Raw genomic sequence first — 26,831 nt, 5'->3', positions numbered from 1 at the left:
CAGGCAGTGCGTGACAAGCTGTGTTGCCAATGGGACAATCTCCACTGGACAGACTGCCCCGTCTACAACCAAGAGCACTTCTTACACTCCCACTACAGGGCAGCTATTCCTAACCTGCTTTTATAGACGCCCCACTCTCTCCACACCTCCCCCAGGTGCCATCAGAGCTGCCCTAACCCAGCCTCTCTCACTCCCCATCCCCACCCAGGTTCCGACAGAGCTGCCCCACCAACCCCCAGGTGCCAACAGAGCTGCCCCACCCAGCCTCTCTCACTCCCTACCCACCCCCAGGTGCCGACAGAGCTGCCCCACCAACCCCCAGGTGCCAACAGAGCTGCCCCACCCAGCCTCTCTCACTCCCTACCCATCCCCAGGTGCCGACAGAGCTGCCCCACCCAGCCTCTCTCACTCCCCACCCACCCCCAGGTGCCGACACAGCTGCCCCACCCACCCTCTCTCACTCCCCACCCACCCCCAGGTGCCGACAGAGCTGCACCACCCACCCTCTCTCACTCCCCACCCACCCCCAGGTGCCGACACAGCTGCCCCACCCACCCTCTCTCACTCACCACCCACCCCCAGGTGCCGACAGAGCTGCCCCACCCACCCCCTCTCACTCCCCACCAACCCCCAAGTGCCGACACAGCTGCCCCACCCAGCCTCTCTCACTCCCCACCCACCCCCAGGTGCCGACAGAGGTGCCCCACCCAGCCTCTCTTGCTCCCCACCCACCCCCAGGTGCCGTCACAGCTGCCCCACCCAGCCTCTCTCACTCCTCACCCACCCCCAGGTGCCGACAGAGCTGCCCCACCCACCCTCTCTCACTCCCCACCCACCCCCAGGTGCCGACAGAGCTGCCCCACCCACCCCCAGGTGCCGACAGAGCTGCCCCACCCACCCTCTCTCACTCCCCACCCACCCCCAGGTGCCGACAGAGCTGTCCCACCCACCCACCCACCTCCCCCAGGTGCTGTCAGAGCTGCCCCACCCACCCCCAGGTGCCGACAGAGCTGCTCCACCCACCCTCTCTCTCCCCACCCACCCCCAGGTGCCGACAGAGCTGCACCACCCACCCTCTCTCACTCCCCACCCACCCCCAGGTGCCGACACAGCTGCCCCACCCAGCCTCTCTCACTCACCACCCACCCCCAGGTGCCGACAGAGCTGCCCCACCCAGCCTCTCTCACTCCCCACCCACCCCCAGGTGCCGACAGAGGTGCCCCACCCAGCCTCTCTTACTCCCCACCCACCCCCAGGTGCCGTCACAGCTGCCCCACCCAGCCTCTCTCACTCCCCACCCACCCCCAGGTGCCGACAGAGCTGCCCCACCCACCCTCTCTCACTCCCCACCCACCCCCAGGTGCCGACAGAGCTGCCCCACCCACCCCCAGGTGCCGACAGAGCTGCCCCACCCTCTCTCACTCCCCACCCACCCCCAGGTGCCGACAGAGCTGTCCCACCCACCCCCAGGTGACAACAGAGCTTCCCCACCCACCTCCCCCAGGTGCTGTCAGAGCTGCCCCACCCACCCCCAGGTGCCGACAGAGCTGCTCCACCCACCCTCTCTCTCCCCACCCATCCCCAGGTGCAGACAGAGCTGCCCCACCCACCTCCAGGTGCCGACAGAGCTGCCCCAAAAGACCTTTAGATTACTATAAAAACCGATGCTGGACCACACACCCAAGCAGGAGCTCTGCAGTCTGGCTGCACTAATAAACGTCACACAAACCCTCAGTGAGTGTCAGCCTGCGAGCAGGGCCCTCTGACCTGTTATTACCCAGACTCATCTTGTTACCATTTTGCAAAGCACAATGTAATACGTTGACGCTATATAACAATAGTCAGATGAGAGAATGAGGAAGAAAGGAGCAGTCATCAGATTACATGCAATAATGACTTACCGGTGTTAGGAGGGAGCAGTGGGGTGGGGGCTGGCTCCGCAGGGACCCATAGCTCCTGCGATCTGCTGTACAGAGGGATGAAACCGCCATCATCCTGGGAGAGACACATACGACAGACAGAGGCATTAGAGGCACCTACGGGTTACTAGGAGGGGGAGAAGAGACAGCACGAGATACAGTAACATGAAAATAGGATTTTAATTACCTACCGGTAAAGTCCGTAGAGGATACTGGGGATCCAATTAGTACCATGGGGTATAGACGGGTCCACTAGGATCCTTGGGCACTTTAAGAATTTGATAGTGTGTGCTGGCTCCTCCCTCTATGCCTCTCCTACCAGACTCAGTCTAGGAAACTGTGCCCGAGGAGACGGACATACTTTGAGAGAAGGATATAAAAGGATAGTGGTGAGATTCCGAACCAGGACAACCAGAACAAGAGGAAAGTCATGCTAACCAAACATGAAACCAGGAACAGCAACAGCTGAACCAAACAACATTACTTAACAAGTAAGCATGCAGCAAGAAAGAAGCACCAGGCGGGCGCCCAGTATCCCCTACGGACTACGAGAAAAGGGTTTACCGGTAGGTAATTAAAATCCTATTTTCTCTTACGTCCTAGACCTAGAGGATACTGGGGTCCACATTAGTACCATGGGGAAGTACCAAAGCTCCCAAATTGGGTGGGAGAGTGCTGAGGTTTCTGCAGAACTGACTGACCAAACTGAAGGTCCTCAGAGGCCAAAGTATCGAACTTGTAAAACTTAGCAAACCTGTTCGAACCTGACCAAGTAGCTGCTCGACAGAGCTGTAAGGCCGACACACCCCGGGCAGCCGGCCAGGAAGAACCCACCGACCTAGTAGAGTGGGCCTGTACAGATTCTGGAATAGTCAAACCTGCCGTGGAATAAGCATGCTGGATAGTGAGCTTGATCCAGCATGCAATGGACTGCTTCGAAGCAGGACACCCAATCTTGTTGGAATCAAAGAATGAACAGCGAGTCTGATTTCCTGTGACGAGCTGCTCTCTTCACATATACCTTCAAAGCCCTCACAACATCCAATGACTTTGAAGCAGCAGAGGTGTCCGTAACAACCAGAACCACAAGAGGTTGGCTGATGTGAAAAGCGGACACCACCTTAGGAAGAAATTGCTGACGAGTTCTGAGTTCAGCTCTGTCCTCATGGAAAATTAAGTAGGGACTCTTGTGAGACAATGCCCTGAGCTCTGACACACGTCTTGCTGAGGCCAAGGCCAACAGTGTGACGGTCTTCCACGTAAGGTATTTTACGTCAACCTCCTGTCATGGTTCAAACCAGTCCGATTGGAGGAACTGCAGCACCAAATTGAGATCCTAAGGTGCCGTGGGAGGCACAAAGGGAGGTTGGATGTGCAGAACACCTTTCAAGAACGTCTGGATCTCAGGGAAAGAAGCCAATTGTTTCTGAAGAAAACAGACAAGGCCGAAATCTGAACTTTAATGGAGCCTAGGTGTAGGCCCTCATCCACACCCAACTGCATAAAAAGCAAGAAGCGTCTCAGATGAAATTCCACCGCGGAATATTGTCTGCTCTCACACCAAGATACATACTTCCTCCATATACGGTGGTAATGTTTAGACGTTCCTGGCTTGGGTTCATAGTCGGGATGACCTTGTCAGCAATCCCTCTCCTGACTAGAATCAACCGTTCAACTTCCATGCCGTTAAACGTAGTCGCGGTAAGTCTTGATAGACGAACGGGCCCCGTTGTAGAAGATCCTCTCGAAGAGGCAGAGGCCACGGATCTTCGATCAGCATCTTGAGAAGATCCGCATACCAGGCCCTTCATGGCCAGTCTGGAGCAATGAGGATTGCTTAAACCTTAGGACTGTAGATTAGGTCCTGAGTAGGCCTTCCTAGCTGGCAGAGCTGCAGAAGGTATGTGGACTTACCCGCAGTAGCTCTGGAGATCCATTTGTCGAGTTCATCTCCAAATAAGGCCTCTCCTGTGAAGGGTAGGCCTTCCACTGCTTTCCTGGAGTCCGCGTCAGCAGTCCACTGATGTAGCCATAATCCTCTGCGTGCCGACACTGCCATAGCTGTAGTGCGTGCATTAGGCAATCATTTCTTTTATGGCTTCCACAATAAAGTTCGCAACCCCTCAATTAAGTTACCTGACCATATAGCAATGGCTCTAGTAATCCACCCACACGCTACAGTGGGTCTCTGTTCCACCCCAGCAGCAGTATACAAAGATTTGAGTGTAGTCTCAATCTTGCGATCAGCCGCGTCTTTTAGGGAGGCTGCACCCGGGACAGGCAATACAATTTTTCGGACAGCCTTGAGACTGACGCATCCGCTATTGGTAGATATTCCTATTTTTTCCTCTCCTCAGGGGGAAAAGGAAAAGATGATAATAACCGCCTAGGAATTTGAAATTTCTTATGTGGATTAAACCACGGTTCTTCAAACAGAGTATTTAATTCCTTTGACACAGGAAAAGTGGCTGAGGATTTTTTCTTTATATTGAAGTGAGATTCCTCAATCTCCTCCGTCACCTTATCAGGGATATTTAGAATTTCTCTGATAGCCTCTAGGAGAGCCTCTACCCCTTGTGAGAGAGTACCCTCCCCTACCTCTGTGTCCACCTCACCTTCCTCCATTTCTGACCCTTCATCATCAGAGTCAGAATGCAGGATATGGGTCAAAGTACGATTTTGTGGACAAATGGTAGAAGACTGAGACGCTGGTCTGGGTACCGAGTCCTTTTTCAGAAACTCATCCATAGACTGCCTTAAGTATTGCGTCTCTTTTTCATTCCAAGATAATTTCGTAGAAATGGTGGAAATCATTCCCCTAATAGAGTCCAGCCATGCTCTTTCTGCCCCATTAGCCTGGGAAGGTGCACTGCACTGAGTACACACTAGTGAGCCCCCTGGGGAAGAGGAACACTGTGCCTTACATGAAACACACTCTTTGCCTGACATACTGCAGTAATGACAGCACACACACAGGAAAAGGTTAAAAGCACAATTAACCCACAAAGAGACCTTCCAGGGAGACACACAGAGAGTATGGAGCCAGCACACGGCGCCCTTACCGCTAATGCCAAGCTTAGCCGGGTCGCAGACTAAGTACCTACATTAGGGACTTAGGGGGTAATTCAGACATGATCGTAGCAGCAAATTTGTTAGCAGTTGAGCAAAACCATGGAGGTCATTCCGAGTTGTTCGCTCGCAAGGCGATTTTAGCAGAGTTGCTCACGCTAAGCCGCCGCCTACTGGGAGTGAATCTTAGCATCTTAAAATTGCGAACGAAGTATTCGCAATATTGCGATTACACACCTCGTAGCAGTTTCTGAGTAGCTTCAGACTTACTCGGCATCTGCGATCAGTTCAGTGCTTGTCGTTCCTGGTTTGACGTCACAAACACACCCAGCGTTCGCCCAGACACTCCTCCGTTTCTCCGGCCACTCCTGCGTTTTTTCCGGAAACGGTAGCGTTTTTTCCCACACGCCCATAAAACGGCCTGTTTCCGCCCAGTAACACCCATTTCCTGTCAATCACATTACGATCGCCAGAACGATGAAAAAGCCGTGAGTAAAATTACTATGTGCATAGCAAATTTACTTGGCGCAGTCGCAGTGCGGACATTGCGCATGCGCATTAAGCGGAAAATCGCTGCGATGCGAAGATTTTTACCGAGCGAACAACTCGGAATGAGGGCCCATGTACACTGCAGGGGTGGTGGGGGGGAGGCAGATGTAACGTGCAGAGAAAGTTACATTTGGGTGGGGTGTGTGCAATCTGAAATCTAAATTGCAGTGTAAAAATAGGATTTTGGTACTTACCAGGTAAATCCTTTTCTTTGAATCCATAGGGGGCACTGGAGTACTCTTGGGATATGGACGGCTTCCGCAGGAACAGGGCACTAAATATTTAAATTTAGAACACTCCACCCCTCCATATCCCAGAGTACCTCAGTGTTTTTTACTGAGCCGAACAGGAGCTATAGAGGTTGACAATGGAGAATTACATATAACATAACGGACAACAATAAAGTTGACACATAACGTTACTGACAACTAAACAGTTGACACCATAACCGATAGAACTTGATAACTTGAACCAGTCGGTGAGAGTGTGTTACCATAAGATCCCCTGAACTTACCACAAACCAGGTAAAACTGCTCTGGGTGGGCGTCCAGTGCCCCCTATGGATTCAAAGAAAAGGATTTACCTGGCAAGTACCAAAATCCTATTTTCTTTTTCATCCACTAGGGGTCACTGGAGTACTCTTGGGACGTACCAAAGCTTTCCCCGTGGGCGGGAGAGCTGTTTGGCACCTGTAACACTAGGCGGCCAAAGCTAGATGCTGATGCCGCAAACGTATTAAACTTGTAAAAGCGCACAAACGTGTGCACTGATGACCACGTAGCCACACGGCAAAGCTGCGTCATAGAAGCTCCACGACCAGCTGCCCATGAAGTTCCCACAGAACGTGTGGAACGAGCTGTTACTGATGTAGGCGGCTGTAACCTAGCATGAAGGTAAGCCTGACGTATAGTCAGTTTTATCCATCTGGATAAGGTCTGCTTAGAAGCTGGCCAACCCATCTTGGCAGCATCATAGAGAAAAAACAACGTATCCGTCTTACGAACTGTAGACGTACGGGATACATAAACGCGTAATGCGCGTACCACATCCAGAGTTCCAGAATGTCCTGTTAACACAGGAACTACTATTGGTTGATCGATGTGAAAAGATGACACTACCTTTGGTAAGAAAACGGGATTCGTCCGAAGTTCCGCTCTGTCATCATGAAACACCAAATACGGTGGCTTGCATGACAAGGCACCCAAATCTGAAACACACCTTGCTGAAGCTTAGGCTAGGAGAAAAATGTACTTCCAAGTGAGAAACTTAATATCCACTTGTTGTAAAGGTTCAAAATATGAAGACTGTAAGAAATCTAAAACCAGATTCAAGTCCCATGGCGCTGTAGGTGGAATGAATGGAGGCTGTACTCTGAGGACACCTTGCAGAAAAGTGTGTACCGACGGCAATAGAGCCAATCGTCTTTGAAAATAAATTGACAACGCAGATACCTGCACCTTTAGTGTAGATAAACGCAGTCCTTCATCTAACCCAGTCTGTAGAAATAACAAAAGACGGGATAACTTGAAAGATGATGTCGGAAACTTCCGAGCTTCACATCAACCTATATAGGCACGCCAAATTCTGTAATAATGAGCTGCCGTAACTGGCTTCCTAGCACGTAACATGGTTGGTATAACCGATTCTGGAATGCCCTCTCTTCTTAAGAGGGCGGTCTCAACAGCCACCCCGTCAAACGCAACCGCGCTAAATCGGGGTAAAGGAACAGACCCTGTTGTAACAGGTCCGGACGTAGTGGGAGCGGCCAAGGATCGTCTGCGAGTAGTCCGCGGAGATCCGAGAACCAAGCTCTCCGAGGCCAATGAGGCGCCACTAGTATGACTGTGACGGACTCTCTTTTGATTCGTTTTAGCAACAGAGGGAGCAGCGGAAACGGTGGAAACAGATGCACGAGGCTGTACGGCCAAGCGATTGTGAGAGCATCCACCGCCACTGCCTTTGGATCTCTCGTTCTGGACACATACTGGGGCGTTTGGTGATTGTGGCGAGATGCCATCAGGTCCACTTGAGGGTAACACCACCTCTGGACCAACATGTGAAACACTTCTGGATTTAATGCCCATTAAAATCCAGACGGCTGAGATAATCCGCCTCCCAGTTGTCCACTCCCGGAAAGGAACACTGCCGATAATATCACTTGGTGATGTTCGGCCCAATTGAGGATTCGAGCTACTTCCCGCATGGCCATGCGGCTTCTCGTTCCTCCTTGTTTGTTGATGTACGCGACTGCCGTCGCGTTGTCTGACTGCACCTGGACAGTCTGAGACCGAAGCATGTGTACTGCTTGTCGTAGCGCATTGTAAATTGCCCGGAGTTCCAGGACATTTATAGACCGCAATCTTTCGTGCTCCGCCCAGAGACCCCGGAGCTGACAATTTTGAACTACAGCTCCCCAACCTCTGAGACTCGCGTCCGTCGTTAGAATTATCCAATTACAGGCGCCGAACCGTTTCCCTGCGGTTAGATTGTGTACTTTGAGCCACCAGAGTAGAGATACCCTGGCCCGAGGCGACAACCTCACTCTGTGGTGAATCTGCAGATGCAAGCCCGACCACTGTGCGAGCACATCCAGTTGAAATGGACGTGAGTGAAATCTTCCGAACTGAAGCGCTTCGAAAGCCGCCACCATTGTGCCTAAGAGGTGAATGCACAAATGTACCGAGACTGTGTGTGGCTTGAGCACTAATTGTACCAGATGACGAATAATTTGTACTTTCTGTTCTGGTAGGTAAATTCTTTGATTTACCGTATCGAGAATCATACCTAGGAATTGAAGTCGTTGAGACGCAATTAGATGTGATTTCTTGAAGTTGACAATCCAACCGTGCCGAACTAGTACATTGTACGTTAGCAGCGCATGTTGGAGGAGCATCTGTTGAGACGGAGCTTTGATGAGCAGATCGTCTAAGTACGGAACTATTGTCACTCCCAGGGATCTGAGATGAGCTATCATCACAGACATCACTTTGGTGAATACCCGAGGGGCTGACGAGAGGCCAAACGGTAGAGCCTGAAACTGGTAATGGTTCTGCCGTATCGCAAAACGCAAGAACCTCTGATGAGGTTGCCAAATCGGAATGTGCAAGTACGCATCCTTGAGATCTAGCGCAATCATGAATTCCTTTGGTTCTAAACCTGCAATTACTGACCGCAGAGATTCCATCTTGAATCTGTAGTAAGTGACGTACTGATTGAGACCCTTTAAGTTCAATATTGGCCTGACGGAGCCATCCGGCTTCGGTACCACAAACAGACTGGAATAATAACCCTGACCTTGTTGGTGAACAGGGACCGGAATCAAAACTGCTGAATCCAGCAGAGACTGAATGGCAATTTGCAGAACCGCCCTCTTGTCGTCCGAGAGAGGCAGTCCTGTTTTGAAAAACCGCAGTGGCGGGAGACAGTCGAACTCTATTTTGTAACCTTTTAACACTAAATTGCGGATCCACCCATCTGTGGATGTCTGGAACCACGCCAAATGGAACGTCTGAAGGCGTGCTCCCACAATTGGAGATCCGAGATGGGCTGGGAGCCCGTCATGCCACTGGCTTGTCGGTGACCTTAGCGTCCTGACGACTGGTGTTGGTTTGTTGGAAACCACGTCCTCGACCTCGTCTACCAGGCGTGGCTGTTCCTCTGCCACGCCCGCAAAAGGGCTGAGGTCTAAAGGATTTGAACGCAGGTCCAGAGTATCTCCGTCTTGGTACCGGTGGAGGAAATGGTAAGAAAACCGACTTTCCTCCCGTGGCCTCAGAAATCCATTTGTCCAATTCAGGACCAAACAACTTCTCGCCACCGTAAGGTAACGCCTCTATACCTCTTTTGACCTCTGCCCCTGCTTGCCAAGAACGCAGCCAGAGTGCTCGTCGTACTGTAACCAGTGACGATGAAATGCGAGAAGTGAGCTGACAGACGTCAGTAGAAGCTGTACATAGATACTCCGCAGCCTCACACATTTGATCAGCGAGAAGTATAAGGTGATCGTCACGTAGGGCAGACTTGAGTTCTGTTATCCATACTATGAGCGCCTTAGTGACCCAAATGCCAACCAACCCAGGTCTAAGCAACACTCCTGCTGCTATATACATGGACTTTAGCATAGTTTCTATTTTGCGGTCTGAAGGGTCTTTAAGCATAGGAGCAGTTGGCACTAGTATAGTTAATTTCTTTGTAAGTTTTGACACAGACGAATCCACCATTGGCGGATTCTCCCATGTACATGTCACAGACTCTGGAAACGGGTAACTAGACTTAAATCTGCGAGGTGTAGAAAACCGTTTATCTGGATTCTTTCGTGTTTCTACTAACATCTTATTAAGAGACTCCGAAACAGGAAAACACATCGGAGATCTCTGTCGTTTAGTAAATACGACTTCATCATTTGTCAGAGGCTCCTCAGTTTCTGTAAACTTCAGAGACTGACGCACCGCTCTGATGAGATTATCAATGCCTGGGCTGGTAAAATCATCACTATCTGACTGCTGGTCTACTTCGCCCTCCTCATCCTCATCTTGCGCAGTGAGGTCTGGCATGGAATCGTCAGAATACAACATAGCAGAAACTGGTAAATCATAAGACATATGAAATTTATCCCGTCTACCCAAAATGGATTTGGACTTTTGGCAAGGCTGAGACCCCCCCGGTAGTTCTGGCGGTCTCACCCTAGACTCAGATCTTGCCGCTCTTGTCGAGCGGCGGTCAATTCTGATTGCAACCCAGCCAGTACATTGGCTAGCCTTTCCCATGGAGGGTCCGGGGAGGAAACTGGCTTCAAAACCGAAGCCGAAATTGTATTCGTAACTGAATCCACAAAACATACTTTACATGTGGTAGATCCATCCGGTAACACACTCTTACAGACCTTGCAGTGAAACTGCTTTTTAGTTTTTGCTGGTGCCTTACTCATTATGCAGACAGACAATACAATATACAAAGACAGACACTTGCACGACTCAGTAAAATAGTACTAAGGTGTGTGTGATATATATATATATATATATATATCTGGCCAAGTGCAGTACACGTGGCCAATCCTATGAAATGTGATCCCAAATTCCCACTAACACCCCTGCGCCTCCGGTGGAGTAGAGATGTAGTACAGGAACGTTCTGGAATCACAACAGAAAAAACAGGAAGCATGGTTAAAATGGCCCCCAAGCCATGCTTACAGTATAATCACAGTACAGGTTATTATCTTTTTTTATATAACCTGGGATAGTTGTAACAAAAAGCTAATTCCTATGCTTCCCTTATATATATATATATATATATATATATATATATATATATATGCAGCTTAGCATACTGCTGCTGCCCCCCCCCCACCCCCATCGTGTGCTGTGAGCTTCTCCCCCCCTGTGTGCTCCGTGTATTGGAACACCAGGAGCAAGTAAAAGGGCCGGGGAGCGGTAGCCGGGGGACAGCCAGCGGGAGGCGGGTAGCGGTAGCCGTAGGACGGCCAGTGGGCGCCGGAGACCAGGCAGCGGGAGCCGGGGAGCGCGCTGCATAGAGCGTGGTGCGCTGTGAGCAGCGGCGGCGGGCGGTGCGGTGGGCGGCTTACATTGCCGCTCTGATAAACAGTGCTCCCCCCTTCCCACACAGCACGCTGCCGCCTCGACTAACATACCTGGACTCCTGTGGTGAGGCTCCGACGGGGCTTCTCTGTAAGCACCGGCCAGCCTTTCTGCAGGATGTCTGCTCTGGCTGTGAGGGTGCTCTTTTAGAGAGGACCGACACGCCACAGCTGCTTGTAGCAGCTTCCACTATCCCTGACCCTGGCCTTTTGGAAGGGGGAAAGGGATGTGGTAAAGTGGAAAAAAGAAAAAATAAGAATTTACATACCGATAATTCTATTTCTCGTAGTCCGTAGTGGATGCTGGGAACTCCGTAAGGACCATGGGGAATAGCGGCTCCGCAGGAGACTGGGCACAAAAGTAAAGCTTTAGGACTTCCTGGTGTGCACTGGCTCCTCCCCCTATGACCCTCCTCCAAGCCTCAGTTAGGATACTGTGCCCGGACGAGCGTACACAATAAGGAAGGATCTTGAATCCCGGGTAAGACTCATACCAGCCACACCAATCACACCGTACAACCTGTGATCTGAACCCAGTTAACAGCATGATAACAGAGGAGCCTCTGGAAAGATGGCTCACAACAACAATAACCCGATTTAGTTAACAATAACTATGTACAAGTATTGCAGACAATCCGCACTTGGGATGGGCGCCCAGCATCCACTACGGACTACGAGAAATAGAATTATCGGTAAGTAAATTCTTATTTTCTCTGACGTCCTAAGTGGATGCTGGGAACTCCGTAAGGACCATGGGGATTATACCAAAGCTCCCAAACGGGCGGGAGAGTGCGGATGACTCTGCAGCACCGAATGAGAGAACTCCAGGTCCTCCTCAGCCAGGGTATCAAATTTGTAGAATTTAGCAAACGTGTTTGCCCCTGACCAAGTAGCTGCTCGGCAAAGTTGTAAAGCCGAGACCCCTCGGGCAGCCGCCCAAGATGAGCCCACCTTCCTTGTGGAATGGGCTTTTACAGATTTTGGCTGTGGCAGGCCTGCCACAGAATGTGCAAGCTGAATTGTACTACAAATCCAACGAGCAATAGTCTGCTTAGAAGCAGGAGCACCCAGCTTGTTGGGTGCATACAGGATAAACAGGGAGTCAGATTTTCTGACTCCAGCCATCCTGGAAACATATATTTTCAGGGCCCTGACTACGTCCAGCAACTTGGAGTCCTCCAAGTCCCTAGTAGCCGCAGGTACCACAATAGGCTGGTTCAGGTGAAACGCTGAAACCACCTTAGGGAGAAATTGTGGACGAGTCCTCAATTCTGCCCTGTCCGTATGAAAAATCAGGCAAGGGCTTTTATAAGATAAAGCCGCCAATTCTGACACGCGCCTGGCCGAAGCCAGGGCCAACAGCATGACCACTTTCCATGTGAGATATTTCAAATCCACAGATTTAAGCGGTTCAAACCAATGTGATTTTAGGAACCCCAAAACTACATTGAGATCCCAAGGTGCCACTGGAGGCACAAAAGGAGGCTGTATATGCAGCACCCCCTTGACAACGTCTGAACTTCAGGAACTGAAGCCAGTTCTTTCTGGAAGAAAATCGACAGGGCCGAAATCTGAACCTTAATGGATCCTAATTTTTAGGCCCATAGACACTCCTGTTTGCAGGAAATGCAGGAATCGACCCAGTTGAAATTCCTCCGTTGGGGCCTTCCTGGCCTCGCACCACGCAACATATTTCCGCCAAATGCGGTGATAATGTTTTGCGGTCACATCCTTCCTGGCTTTGATCAGGGTAGGAATGACTTTTTCCGGAATGCCTTTTTCCTTCAGGATCCGGCGTTCAACCGCCATGCCGTCAAACGCAGCCGTGGTAAGTCTTGGAACAGACAGGGACCTTGCTGGAGCAGGTCCCTTCTTAGAGGTAGAGGCCACGGGTCCTCTGTGAGCATCTCTTGAAGTTCCGGGTACCAAGTCCTTCTTGGCCAATCCGGAACCACGAGTATAGTTCTTACTCCTCTCCGTCTTATAATTCTCAGTACCTCGGGTATGAGAGGCAGAGGAGGGAAACACATACACTGACTGGTACACCCATGGTGTTACCAGAGCGTCCACAGCTATTGCCTGAGGGTCCCTTGACCTGGCGCAATACCTGTCCAATTTTTTGTTGAGGCGGGACGCCATCATGTCCACCTTTGGTTATTTCCAACGGTTTACAATCATGTGGAAGACTTCTGGGTGAAGTCCCCACTCTCCCGGGTGGAGGTCGTGCCTGCTGAGGAAGTCTGCTTCCCAGTTGTCCACTCCCGGAATGAACACTGCTGACAGTGCTATCACATGATTTTCCGCCCAGCGAAGAATCCTTGCAGCTTCTGCCATTGCCCTCCTGCTTCTTGTGCCGCCCTGTCTGTTCACGTGGGCGACTGCCGTGATGTTGTCCGACTGGATCAGCACCGGCTGACCTTGAAGCAGAGGTCTTGCTTGGCTTAGGGCATTGTAAATGGCCCTCAGCTCCAGGATATTTATGTGAAGGGATGTCTCCAGGCTTGACCACAAGCCCTGGAAATTTCTTCCCTGTGTGACTGCTCCCCAGCCTCGCAGGCTGGCATCCGTGGTCACCAGGACCCAGTCCTGAATGCCGAATCTGCGGCCCTCTAGAAGATGAGCACTCTGCAACCACCACAGGAGAGACACCCTTGTCTTTGGTGACAGGGTTATCCGCTGATGCATCTGAAGATGCGATCCGGACCATTTGTCCAGCAGGTCCCACTGGAAAGTTCTTGCGTGGAATCTGCCGAAAGGGATTGCTTCGTAGGAAGCCACCATTTTTCCCAGGACCCTTGTGCATTGATGCACTGACACTTGGCCTGGTTTTAGGAGGTTTCTGACTAGTTCGGATAACTCCCTGGCTTTCTCCTCCGGGAGAAACACCTTTTTCTGGACTGTGTCCAGGATCATCCCTAGGAATAGAAGACGTGTCGTCGGGATCAGCTGCGATTTTGGAATATTGAGAATCCAACCGTGCTGCCGCAACACTACTTGAGATAGTGCTACCCCGACTACCAATTGTTCCCTGGATCTTGCCCTTATCAGGAGATCGTCCAAGTACGGGATAACTAAAACTCCCTTCCTTCGAAGGAGTATCATCATTTCGGCCATTACCTTGGTAAAGACCCGGGGTGCCGTGGACAAACCAAACGGCAGCGTCTGAAACTGATAGTGACAGTTCTGTACCACAAACCTGAGGTATCCTTGGTGAGAAGGGTAAATTTGGACATGGAGGTAAGCCTCCTTGATGTCCAAAGATACCATATAATCCCCTTCTTCCAAGTTCGCAATCACCGCTCTGAGTGACTCCATCTTGAATTTGAACCTGTGTATGTATTCAAGGATTTCAGATTTAAAATAGGTCTCACCGAGCCGTCCGGCTTCGGTACCACAAACAGCGTGGAATAATACCCCTGTCCCTGTTGCAGGAGGGGTATCTTGATTATCACCTGCTGGGAATACAGCTTGTGAATGGCTTCCAATACCGCCTCCCTGTCGGAGGGAGACGTCGGTAAAGCAGACTTTAGGGGAGTGCCTGAGTCCGCTTGTAAAGCCCCAGCGTCATGCTGAGGACTTGGCAGAAAACGGGAGAGGGCTTCTGTTCCTGGGAACTGGCTGTTTGCTGCAGCCTTTTTCCTCTCCCTCTGCCACGGGGCAGAAATGAGGAGCCTTTTGCCCGCTTGCCCTTATGGGGCCGAAAGGACTGCGCCTGATAATACGGCGTCTTCTTATGTTGAGAGGCTACCTGGGGTAAAAATGTGGATTTCCCAGCAGTTGCCGTGGTCACCAGGTCTGATAGACCTACCCCAAATAACGCCTCCCCTTTGTAAGGCAATACTTCCATATGCCTTTTGGAATCAGCATCACCTGACCACTGCCTCGTCCATAACCCTCTTCTGGCAGAAATGGACAGCGCACTTACTCTTGATGCCAGTCGGCAAATATCCCTCTGTGCATCACGCATATATAGAAATGCATCTTTCAAATGCTCTATAGTCAGTAATATACTGTCCCTATCTAGGGTATCAATATTGTCAGTCAGGGAATCCGACCAAGCCACCCCAGCACTGCACATCCAGGCTGAGGCGATTGCTGGTCGCAGTATAACACCCGTGTGAGTGTATATACATTTTAGGATATTCTCCTGCTTTCTGTCAGCAGGTTCCTTAAGGGCGGCCCTATCAGGAGACGGTAGTGCCACCTGTTTTGACAAACGTGTGAGCGCTTTATCCACCTTAGGGGGTGTTTCCCAACGTGCCCTATCCTCTGGCGGGAAGGGGTATGATGCCAATAACCTTTTAGGAATTATCAGTTTTTTATCGGGGGAAACCCACGCCTCATCACACACCTCATTTAATTCCTCAGATGCAGGAAAAACTACAGGCAGTTTTTTCTCACCAAACATAATACCCTTTTTAGTGGTACTTGTATTATCAGAAATATGTAAAACATTTTTCATAGCATCAATCATGTAACGTGTGGCCCTACTGGAAGTCACATTCGTCTCTTCATCGTCGACACTGGAGTCAGTATCCGTGTCGGCGTCTGTATCTGCCATCTGAGGTAACGGGCGTTTTAGAGCCCCTGATGGCTTTTGAGACGCCTAGACAGGCACGAGCTGAGTAGCCGGCTGTCTCATGTCATCAACCGTCTTTTGTAAAGAGCTGACACTGTCACGTAATTCCTTCCATAAGCTCAGCCACTCAGGTGTCGACTCCCTAGGGGGTGACATCTCCATTACAGGCAATTGCTCCGCCTCCACACCATTTTCCTCCTCATACATGTCGACACAATCGTACCGACACACAGCACACACACAGGGAATGCTCTGATAGAGGACAGGACCCCACTAGCCCTTTGGGGAGACAGAGGGAGAGTATGCCAGCACACACCAGAGCGCTATATATATACAGGAATAACCTTATAGAAGTGTTTTTCCCCTTATAGCTGCTGTTTTATTTATACTGCGCCTAATTAGTGCCCCCCTCTCTTGTTTTACCCTTTTCTGTAGTGCAGGACTGCAGGGGAGAGTCAGGGAGACGTCCTTCCAGCGAAGCTGTGAGGGAAAATGGCGCCCGTGTGCTGAGGAGATAGGCTCCGCCCCCTTCTCGGCGGACTTTTCTCCCGCTTTTTGCTGTATTCTGGCAGGGGTTAAAATACATCCATATAGCCCTGGGGGTTATATGTGATGTATTTTCGCCAGCCAAGGTGTTTCTATTGCTGCTCAGGGCGCCCCCCCCCCCCCCCCAGCGCCCTGCACCCTCAGTGACCGGAGTGTGAAGTGTGCCTGAGGAGCAATGGCGCACAGCTGCAGTGCTGTGCGCTACCTTGGTGAAGACTGATGTCTTCTGCCGCCGATTTTCCGGACCTCTTCTTGCTTCTGGCTCTGTAAGGGGGCCGGCGGCGCGGCTCTGGGACCGGACTCCGAGGCTGGGCCTGTGTTCGGTCCCTCTGGAGCTAATGGTGTCCAGTAGCCAAGAAGCCCAAGCTGGCTGCAAGCAGGTAGGTTCGCTTCTTCTCCCCTTAGTCCCTCGAAGCAGTGAGCCTGTTGCCAGCAGGTCTCACTGAAAATAAAAAACCTAAAACTAAACTTTTACTAAGAAACTCAGGAGAGCCTCCTAGATTGCACCCTTCTCGGCCGGGCACAAAAATCTAACTGAGGCTTGGAGGAGGGTCATAGGGGGAGGAGCCAGTGCACACCAGGTAGTCCTAAAGCTTTACTTTTGTGCCCAGTCTCCTGCGGAGCCGCTATTCCCCATGGTCCTTACGGAGTTCCCAGCATCCACTAGGACGTCAGAGAAATCAAAAATAATAAAAATAAAAATATATTCAAAATAAGTGTGGACTGAGCCACACAAGCCTGTTCCTATGATGAGCACAGAAAAAATAAGAATTTACTTACCGATAATTCTATTTCTCGTAGTCCGTAGTGGATGCTGGGAACTCCGTAAGGACCATGGGGAATAGCGGCTCCGCAGGAGACTGGGCACATCTAAAGAAAGCTTTAGGATCACCTGGTGTGCACTGGCTCCTCCCCCCATGACCCTCCTCCAAGCCTCAGTTAGGATACTGTGCCCGGACGAGCGTACACAATAAGGAAGGATTTTGAATCCCGGGTAAGACTCATACCAGCCACACCAATCACACTGTACAACTTGTGATCTGAACCCAGTTAACAGCATGATAATAGAGGAGCCTCTAGAAAAGATGGCTCACTACAACAATAACCCGAATTTTTTGGTAACAATAATTATGTACCAGTATTGCAGACAATCCGCACTTGGGATGGGCGCCCAGCATCCACTACGGACTACGAGAAATAGAATTATCGGTAAGTAAATTCTTATTTTCTCTGACGTCCTAGTGGATGCTGGGAACTCCGTAAGGACCATGGGGATTATACCAAAGCTCCCAAACGGGCGGGAGAGTGCGGATGACTCTGCAGCACCGAATGAGAGAACTCCAGGTCCTCCTCAGCCAAGATATCAAATTTGTAGAATTTTACAAACGTATTTGCTCCTGACCAAGTAACTGCTCGGCAAAGTTGTAAAGCCGAGACCCCTCGGGCAGCTGCCCAAGATGAGCCCACCTTCCTTGTGGAGTGGGCATTTTAAGATTTTTGGCTGTGGCAGGCCTGCCACAGAATGTGCAAGCTGAATTGTACTACAAATCCAACGAGCAATCGTCTGCGTAGAAGCAGAAGCACCCAATTTGTTGGGTGCATACAGGATAAACAGCGAGTCAGATTTTCTGACTCCAGCCGTCCTGGAAACATGTATTTTCAGGGTCCTGACCACGTCAAGCAACTTGGTATCCTCCAAGTCCTTAGTGGCCGCAGGTACCACAATAGGTTGGTTCATGTGAAATGCAGAAACCACCTTAGGTAGAAAATTTGAGGACGAGTCCTCAATTCTGCCCTTTCAGAATGAAATAATAAGTAAGGGCTTTTATATGATAAAGCCGCCAATTCTGACACCCGCCTGGCTGAAACCAGGGCTAACTCGTCACTTCCATGTGAGATATTTTAAGTCCACAGTGGTGAGTGGTTCAAACCAATGTGACTTTAGGAAACTCAACACAACATTGAGATCCCCAAGGTGCCACTGGAGGCACAAAAGGAGACTGTATATGCAGTACCCCTTTTACAAACGTCTGAACTTCAGGCACTGAAGCCAGTTCTTTTTGGAAGAAAATCGACAGGGCCGAAATTTGAACCTTAATGGACCCTAATTTTAGGCCCATAGACAGTCCTGTTTGCAGGAAATGGAGGAAAAGACCCAGTTGAAATTCCTCTGTAGGGGCCTTCTTGGCCTCACCCCACGCAACATATTTTCGCCAAATGCGGTGGTAATGTTTTGCGGTTACGTCTTTCCTGGCCTTGACCAGGGTAGGGATCTTCAGGATCCGGCGTTCAACCTCCATGCCGTCAAACGCAGCCGCGGTAAGTCTTGGAACAGACAAGGCCCTTGCTGGAGCAGGTCCTTTCTTAGAGGTAGAGGCCACGGTTCGTCCGTGAGCATCTCTTGAAGTTCCGGATACCAAGTCCTTCTTGGCCAATCCGGAACCACGAGTATAGTTCTTACTCCTCTCCTTCTTATGATTCTCAGTACTTTTGGTATGAGGGGCAGAGGAGGGAACACATACACTGACTGGTACACCCACGGTGTTACCAGAGCGTCCACCGCTATTGCCTGAGGGTCCCTTGACCTGGCGCAATATCTGTCTAGTTTTTTGTTTAGACGGGACGCCATTATGTCCACCTTTTGTTTTTCCCAACGGTTTACAATCAGGTGGAAGACTTCTGGGTGAAGTCCCCACTCTCCCGGGTGAAGGTCGTGTCTGCTGAGGAAGTCTGCTTCCCAGTTGTCCACTCCCGGAATGAACACTGCTGACAGTGCTATCACATGATTTTCCGCCCAGCGAAAATCCTTGCAGCTTCTGCCATTGCCCTCCTGCTTCTCGTGCCGCCCTGTCTGTTTACGTGGGCGACTGACGTGATGTTGTCCGATTGGATCAATACCGCCTGACCCTGAAGCAGGGGTTTCGCTTGACTTAGGGCATTGTAAATGGCCCTTAGTTCCAGAATGTTTATATGAAGAGATGTCTCCAGGCTTGACCATAAGCCCTGGAAATTCCTTCCCTGTGTGACTGCTCCCCAGCCTCGCAGGCTGGCATCCGTGGCCACCAGGACCCAGTCCCGAATGCCGAATCTGCGGCCCTCTAGAAGATGAGCACTCTGCAACCACCACAGGAGGGATACCCTTGTGACAGGGTTATCCGCTGAAGCATCTGAAGATGCGACCCGGACCATTTGTCCAGAAGGTTCCACTGTGCGTGGAATCTGCGAATGGGATTGCTTCGTAGGAAGCCACCATTTTTTACCCAGAACCCTTGTGCATTGATGCACTGAGACTTGGTTCGGTTTTAGGAGGTTCCTGACTAGCTCGGATAACTCCCTGGCTTTCTCCTCCGGGAGAAGCACCTTCTTTCTGGACTATGTCCAGAATCATCCCTAGGAACAGAAGACAAGTCGTCGGAACCAGCTGCGATTTTTGGAATATTGAAAATCCAATCGTGCTGCCGCAACACTACCTGATATAGTGCTACACCGATCTCCAACTGTTCCCTGGATCTTACCCTTATCAGGGAATCGTCCAAGTAAAGGATAACTAAAATTCCCTTCCTTCGAAGGAATATCATCATTTCGGTCATTACTTCAGTAAAGACCCGGGGTGCCGTGGACCATCCCTACGGCAGCGTCCGAACTGATACAGTTCTGTACCATAACCTGAAATACCCTTGGTGAGAAGGGTACATTTTGACATGAAGGTAAGCCTCCTTGATGTCCCGAGACATCATGTAGTCCCTTTCTTCCAGGTTTGCAATCACTGCTCTGAGTGACTCAATATTGAATTTGAACCTCTGTATGCAAGTGTTCAAAGATTTTAGATTTTAAAATCGGTCTCACCGAGCCGTCTGGCTTCGGTATCACAATAGTGTGGAATAATACCCCGTTCCCTGTTACAGGAGGGGTACCTTGATTATCACCTGCTGGGAATACAGCTTGTGAATGGCTTCCAAAACTGCCTCCCTGTCAGCGGGAGACGTCGGTAAAACAGACTTTTGGAAACGGCGAGGGGAATACGTCTCGAATTCCAATTTGTACCCCTGAAATATTATCTAAAGGATCCAGGGGTCTACTTGCGAGTGAGCCCACTGCGCACTGAAATTCATTGAGAACGGGACCCCACCGTGCCTGAATTTGTAAAGCCCTAGTGTCATACGGAGGGCTTGGCAGCGGCGGAAAAGGGTTTCTGTTCCTTGGAACTGGCTGATCTCTGCAGCCATTTTCCTCTCCCTCTGTCACGAGCAGAAAAGAGGAACCCTTTTGTCCGCTTGCCAACCAGGACTGTGCCTGATAATACGGCGTCTTCTTTTGAGAGGCGACCTGGGGTACATCCCCTCTTTTAAGGCAATACTTCCAAATGACGTTTGGAATCCGCATCACCTGACCACTTTACTGGAATAATTGGACAACGCACTTATACTTGATGCCAGTCGGCAAATATTCCGCTGTGCATCCTGCATATATAGAAATGCATCTTTTAATTGCTCTATAGGCAATAATATACTGTCCTTATCTAGGATATCATATTTCCAGTCAGGGAATCCGACCACGCCAACCCAGCACTGCACATCCAGGCTGAGGCGATTGCTGGTCGCAGTATAACACCAGTATGTGTGTAAATACATTTTAGGATACGCTCCTGCTTTCTATCAGCAGGATCCTTAAGGACGGCCATCTCAGGAGAGGGTAGAGCCCTTGTTTTTACAAGCGTGTGAGCGCTTTATCCACCCTAGGGGGTGTTTCCCAACGCACCCTAACCTCTGGCGGGAAAAGGTATACTGCCAATAACTTTTTAGAAAATATCAATTGTTATCGGGGGGAAACCCACGCATCATCACACACCTCATTTTATTTCTCAGATTCAGGAAAACTACAGGAAGTTTTTCCTCACCAAACATAATACCCCTTTTTTTTTTTTTTGGTGGTGGTATTCATATTATCAGAAAAGTGTAAACTTTTTCCATTGCCTCAATCATGCAATGTGTGGCCCTATTGGAAATCACGGTTGTCTCTTCACCGTCGACACAGGAGTCAGTACCCCTGTCGGCGTCTGTATCTGAGGTAACGGGCGCTTTAGAGCCCCTGTATGAGACGTCTGGACAGGCACAAGCTGAGTAGCCGGCTGTCTCATGTCAACCACTGTCTTTTATACAAAGCTGACACTGTCACGCCAATTTCAACAGTACATCCACTCAGGTGTCGACCCCCTAGGGGGTGACAACACAATTTCAGACACTCTACTCCGTCTCCTCATCATTTTTCTCCTCATACTTGTCGACACCAACGTACCGACACACAGCACACACACAGGGAATGCTCTGATAGAGGACAGGACCCCACTAGCCCTTTGGGGAGACAGAGGGAGAGTTTGCCAGCACACACCAGAGCGCTATATATATATATATATATACAGGGATAACCTTATATAAGTGTTTTTCCCTTTATAGCTGCTGTATAGTTATATACTGCGCCTAATTTGTGCCCCCCTCTCTTTTTTAACCCCTTTCTGTAGTGTAGTGACTGCAGGGGAGAGCCAGGGAGCTTCCCTCCAACTGAGCTGTGAGGGAAAATGGCGCCAGTGTGCTGAGGAGATAGGCTCCGCCCCTTTTTCGGCGTCCTTATCATCCTTTTTCTGTATGTTTTGGCAGGGGTTAAATGCATCCATATAGCCCAGGAGTTATATGTGATGCATTTATTTTAGCCATATAAGGTTTTTTTATCGATTTATTGCGTCTCAGGGCGCTGCCCCCCCCAGCGCCCTGCACCCTCAGTGACCGGAGTGTGAAGTGTGCTGAGAGCAATGGCGCACAGCTGCGGTGCTGTGCGCCTACCTTTATCTGAAGACAGGAAAGTCTTCTGCCGCCGATTTTTCCGGACCTCTTCGCTCTTCTGGCTCTGTAAGGGGGCCGGCGGCGCGGCTCCGGTGACCCATCCAGGCTGAACCTGTGATCGTCCCTCTGGAGCTAATGTCCAGTAGCCTAAGAAGCCCAATCCACTCTGCACGCAGGTGAGTTCGCTTCTTCTCCCCTTAGTCCCTCGATGCAGTGAGCCTGTTGCCAGCAGGTCTCACTGAAAATAATAAACCTAAACTAAAACTTTCACAAAGAGCTCAGGAGAGCCCCTAGTGTGCACCCTTCTCGTCGGGCACAGAAAATCTAACTGAGGCTTGGAGGAGGGTCATAGGGGGAGGAGCCAGTGCACACCAGTTAGTCCTAAAGCTTTCTTTAGATGTGCCCTGTCTCCTGCGGAGCCGCTATTCCCCATGGTCCTTACGGAGTTCCCAGCATCCACTAGGACGTCAGAGAAAACACTGAGGTACTCTGGGATATGGAGGGGTGGAGAGTTCTAAATTTAAATATTCAGTGCCCTGTTCCTGCGGAAGCCGTCCATATCCCAAGAGTACTCCAGTGACCCCTAGTGGATGAAAAAGAAAATAAAGCAGCCAGTATTTACCCTGCACAGAAACAAAATAACCCACCCACATCTAACTCTCTCTGCAAATGTTACATCTGCCCCCCCTGCAGTGCACATGGGGGGGGGTCATTCCGACCTGATCGCACGCTGCCGTTTTTCACAGCACAGCAATCAGGTCACTACTGCGCATGCGCATGCACTACAATGCACAGGCACGTCGTATGAGTACAAAGCGGATCGTTGCTGGGCGATGGATTTAACGAAGAATCCATTCGCACAGGCAATCACAAGGAGATTGACAGGAAGAAGGCGTTTATGATTGTGAAAATTGGCCATTTTCTGGGAGTGGTTGGAAAAACGCAGGTGTGTCCCCGCGTTTGCAGGGCGGGTGTCTAACGTCAATTCCGGCCCCGGACAGGCTGAAGTGATCACAGCGGCTGAGTAAGTTCTAGGCAACTCAGAAACAGCGCGTCCCTGTTAGGCAGCGTCTGTGTAGCTGCAGCAGGGAAAATGGCGCCTGTGAGCTGCTGGAACCGCTCATAGTGAAGCCCCTTCAATGGCGCACAGTCTTCCCGCTCTTCTTTATACTGGCTATGTGTCTGTGTGCATAAAATGGAGACATTCCTCTTTTATGGCTGTATTGCCAGTCTGGGTATTGTATACACTATAGTGTACTTAGGTCAGGAGACTCAGTCTGCCCCGTGTAGAAGCCGTGCGTCTCTGTACCCTCATGCCGCCATAATGGACGGCGACCCGCTAACCGGGATGCTGGCTTAGTACTCACCACTCTTCTGGCTCTGTTAGGGGTGGCAGCATGCTGCGGGAATGTTCCCTCAGGAGCTAGTGTCCTGTCAGCGGTGAATGGGACAATTAACCATGAGAGAGGAACGAGCCGGGGATATAGCAGAGGAATGAGCCGGGGATATAGCAGAGGAATGAGCCGGGGATATAGCAGAGGAATGAGCCGGGAATATAGCAGAGGATCGAGCCGGGGATATAGCAAAGGAACGAGCCGGTGATATAGCAAAGGAACGAGCCGGGGATATAGCAGAGGAACGAGCCGGGGATATAGCAGAGGCCGGATCTGGCCGAGGAACGAGACGGGGATATAGCAGAGGCCGGATCTGGCAGAGGAACGAGCCGGGGATATAGCAGAGGCCGGATCTGGCCGAGGAACGAGCCGGGGATATAGCAGAGGCCGGATCTGGCCGAGGAACGAGACGGGGATATAGCAGAGGAACGAGCCGGGCATATAGCAGAGGCCGGATCTGGCCGAGGAACGAGACGGGGATATAGCAGAGGCCGGATCTGGCAGAGGAACGAGCCGGGGATATAGCAGAGGCCAGATCTGGCAGAGGAACGAGACGGGGATATAGCAGAGGCCAGATCTGGCAGAGGAACGAGACGGGGATATAGCAGAGGCCGGATCTGGCCGAGGAACGAGACGGGGATATAGCAGAGGCCGGATCTGGCCGAGGAACGAGACGGGGATATAGCAGAGGAACGAGCCAGGGATATAGCAGAGGCCGGATCTGGCCGAGGAACGAGCCGGGGATATAGCAAAGGCCGGATCTGGCCGAGGAACGAGCCGGGGATATAGCAGAGGCCGGATCTGGCCGAGGAACGAGCCGGGGATATAGCAGAGGCCGGATCTGGCCGAGGAACGAGCCGGGGATATAGCAGAGGCCGGATCTGGCCGAGGAACGAGCCGGGGATATAGCAGAGGCCGGATCTGGCCGAGGAACGAGCCGGGGAAATAGCAGAGGCCGGATCTGGCCGAGGAACGAGCCGGGGATATAGCAGAGGCCGGATCTGGCCGAGGAACGAGCCGGGGATATAGCAGAGGCCGGATCTGGCCGAGGAACGAGCCGGGGATAAAGCAGAGGCCGGATCTGGCCGAGGAACGAGCCGGGGATATAGCAGAGGAATGAGACGGGGATATAGCAGAGGCCGGATCTGGCCGAGGAACGAGATGGGGATATAGCAGAGGCCGGATCTGGCCGAGGAACGAGACGGGGATATAGCAGAGGCCGGATCTGGCAGAGGAACGAGCCGGGGATATAGCAGAGGCCAGATCTGGCCGAGGAACGAGACGGGGATATAGCAGAGGCCGGATCTGGCCGAGGAACGAGCCGGGGATATAGCAGAGGCCGGATCTGGCAGAGGAACGAGCCGGGGATATAGCAGAGGCCGGATCTGGCAGGGGAATGAGCCGGGGATATAGCAGAGGAACGAGCCGGGGATATAGCAGAGGCCGGATCTGGCCGAGGAACGAGCCGGGGATATAGCAGAGGCCGGATCTGGCCGAGGAACGAGACGGGGATATAGCAGAGGAACGAGCCGGGGATATAGCAGAGGAATGAGCCAGGGATATAGCAGAGGCCGGATCTGGCCGAGGAACGAGCCGGGGATATAGCAGAGGCCAGATCTGGCAGAAGAACGAGCCGGGGATATAGCAGAGGCCGGATCTGGCAGAGGAACGAGCCGGGGATATAGCAGAGGCCGGATCTGGCCGAGGAACGAGACGGGGATATAGCAGAGGCCGGATCTGGCCGAGGAACGAGACGGGGATATAGCAGAGGAACGAGCCGGGGATATAGCAGAGGCATGAGCCGGGGATATAGCAGAGGCCGGATCTGGCCGAGGAACGAGACGGGGATATAGCAGAGGCCGGATCTGGCAGAGGAACGAGCCGGGGATATAGCAGAGGCCGGATCTGGCAGGGGAATGAGCCGGGGATATAGCAGAGGCCGGATCTGGCAGAGGAACGAGACGGGGATATAGCAGAGGCCGGATCTGGCCGAGGAACGAGCCGGGGATATAGCAGAATCCGGATCTGGCCGAGGAACGAGCCGGGGATATAGCAGAGGAATGAGACGGGGATATAGCAGAGGCCGGATCTGGCCGAGGAACGAGACGGGGATATAGCAGAGGCCGGATCTGGCCGAGGAACGAGACGGGGATATAGCAGAGGCCGGATCTGGCAGAGGAACGAGACGGGGATATAGCAGAGGCCGGATCTGGCCGAGGAACGAGACGGGGATATAGCAGAGGCCGGATCTGGCAAAGGAACGAGACGGGGATATAGCAGAGGCCGGATCTGGCCGAGGAACGAGACGGGGATATAGCAGAGGCCGGATCTGGCCGAGGAACGAGCCGGGGATATAGCAGAGGCCGGATCTGGCAGAGGAACGAGACGGGGATATAGCAGAGGCCGGATCTGGCAGAGGAACGAGACGGGGATATAGCAGAGGCCGGATCTGGCAGGGGAATGAGCCGGGGATATAGCAGAGGAACGAGCCGGGGATATAGCAGAGGCCGGATCTGGCCGAGGAACGAGCCGGGGATATAGCAGAGGAACGAGCCGGGGATATAGCAGAGGAATGAGCCAGGGATATAGCAGAGGCCGGATCTGGCCGAGGAACGAGCCGGGGATATAGCAGAGGCCAGATCTGGCAGAAGAACGAGCCGGGGATATAGCAGAGGCCGGATCTGGCAGAGGAACGAGCCAGGGATATAGCAGAGGCCGGATCTGGCCGAGGAACGAGACGGGGATATAGCAGAGGAACGAGCCGGGGATATAGCAGAGGCATGAGCCGGGGATATAGCAGAGGCCGGATCTGGCCGATGAACGAGACGGGGATATAGCAGAGGCCGGATCTGGCAGAGGAACGAGCCGGGGATATAGCAGAGGCCGGATCTGGCAGGGGAATGAGCCGGGGATATAGCAGAGGCCGGATCTGGCCGAGGAACGAGCCGGGGATATAGCAGAGGCCGGATCTGGCAGGGGAATGAGCCGGGGATATAGCAGAGGCCGGATCTGGCAGGGGAATGAGCCGGGGATATAGCAGAGGAATGAGCCGGGGATATAGCAGAGGCCAAATCTGGCAGGGGAACGAGCCGGGAATATAGCAGAGGAATGAGCCGGGGATATAGCAGAGGCCGGATCTGGAAGGGGAATGAGCCGGGGATATAGCAGAGGCCGGATCTGGCAGGGGAATGAGCCGGGGATATAGCAGAGGAATGAGCCGGGGATATAGCAGAGGCCGGATCTGGCAGGGGAATGAGCCAGGGATATAGCAGAGGAACGAGCCGGGGATATAGCAGAGGAATGAGCCGGGGATATAGCAGAGGCCAGATCTGGCAGGGGAATGAG

General features: G+C 51.8%; 1 protein-coding gene across 2 annotated transcripts in view; it reads right to left on the bottom strand.

The window, feature by feature from the left end:
• The window catches only part of TAF1C (TATA-box binding protein associated factor, RNA polymerase I subunit C), a 168,112-nt gene that overhangs the window by 102,798 nt on the left and 38,483 nt on the right, over nt 1-26,831 (bottom strand). For both annotated transcript variants that reach the window (XM_063957484.1, XM_063957483.1), the window contains exon 3: nt 1,902-1,995. In XM_063957484.1, coding sequence (XP_063813554.1) covers nt 1,902-1,995 — 94 coding nt within the window. The remainder of the gene's footprint in view (nt 1-1,901; nt 1,996-26,831) is intronic.

The sequence above is a fragment of the Pseudophryne corroboree genome, chromosome 1, assembly GCF_028390025.1.
Source record: "Pseudophryne corroboree isolate aPseCor3 chromosome 1, aPseCor3.hap2, whole genome shotgun sequence".
Taxonomy (NCBI): domain Eukaryota; kingdom Metazoa; phylum Chordata; class Amphibia; order Anura; family Myobatrachidae; genus Pseudophryne; species Pseudophryne corroboree.
The sequence above is the reverse complement of the archived record's forward strand: the minus strand, read 5'-3'. Positions and strand labels throughout refer to the sequence as shown.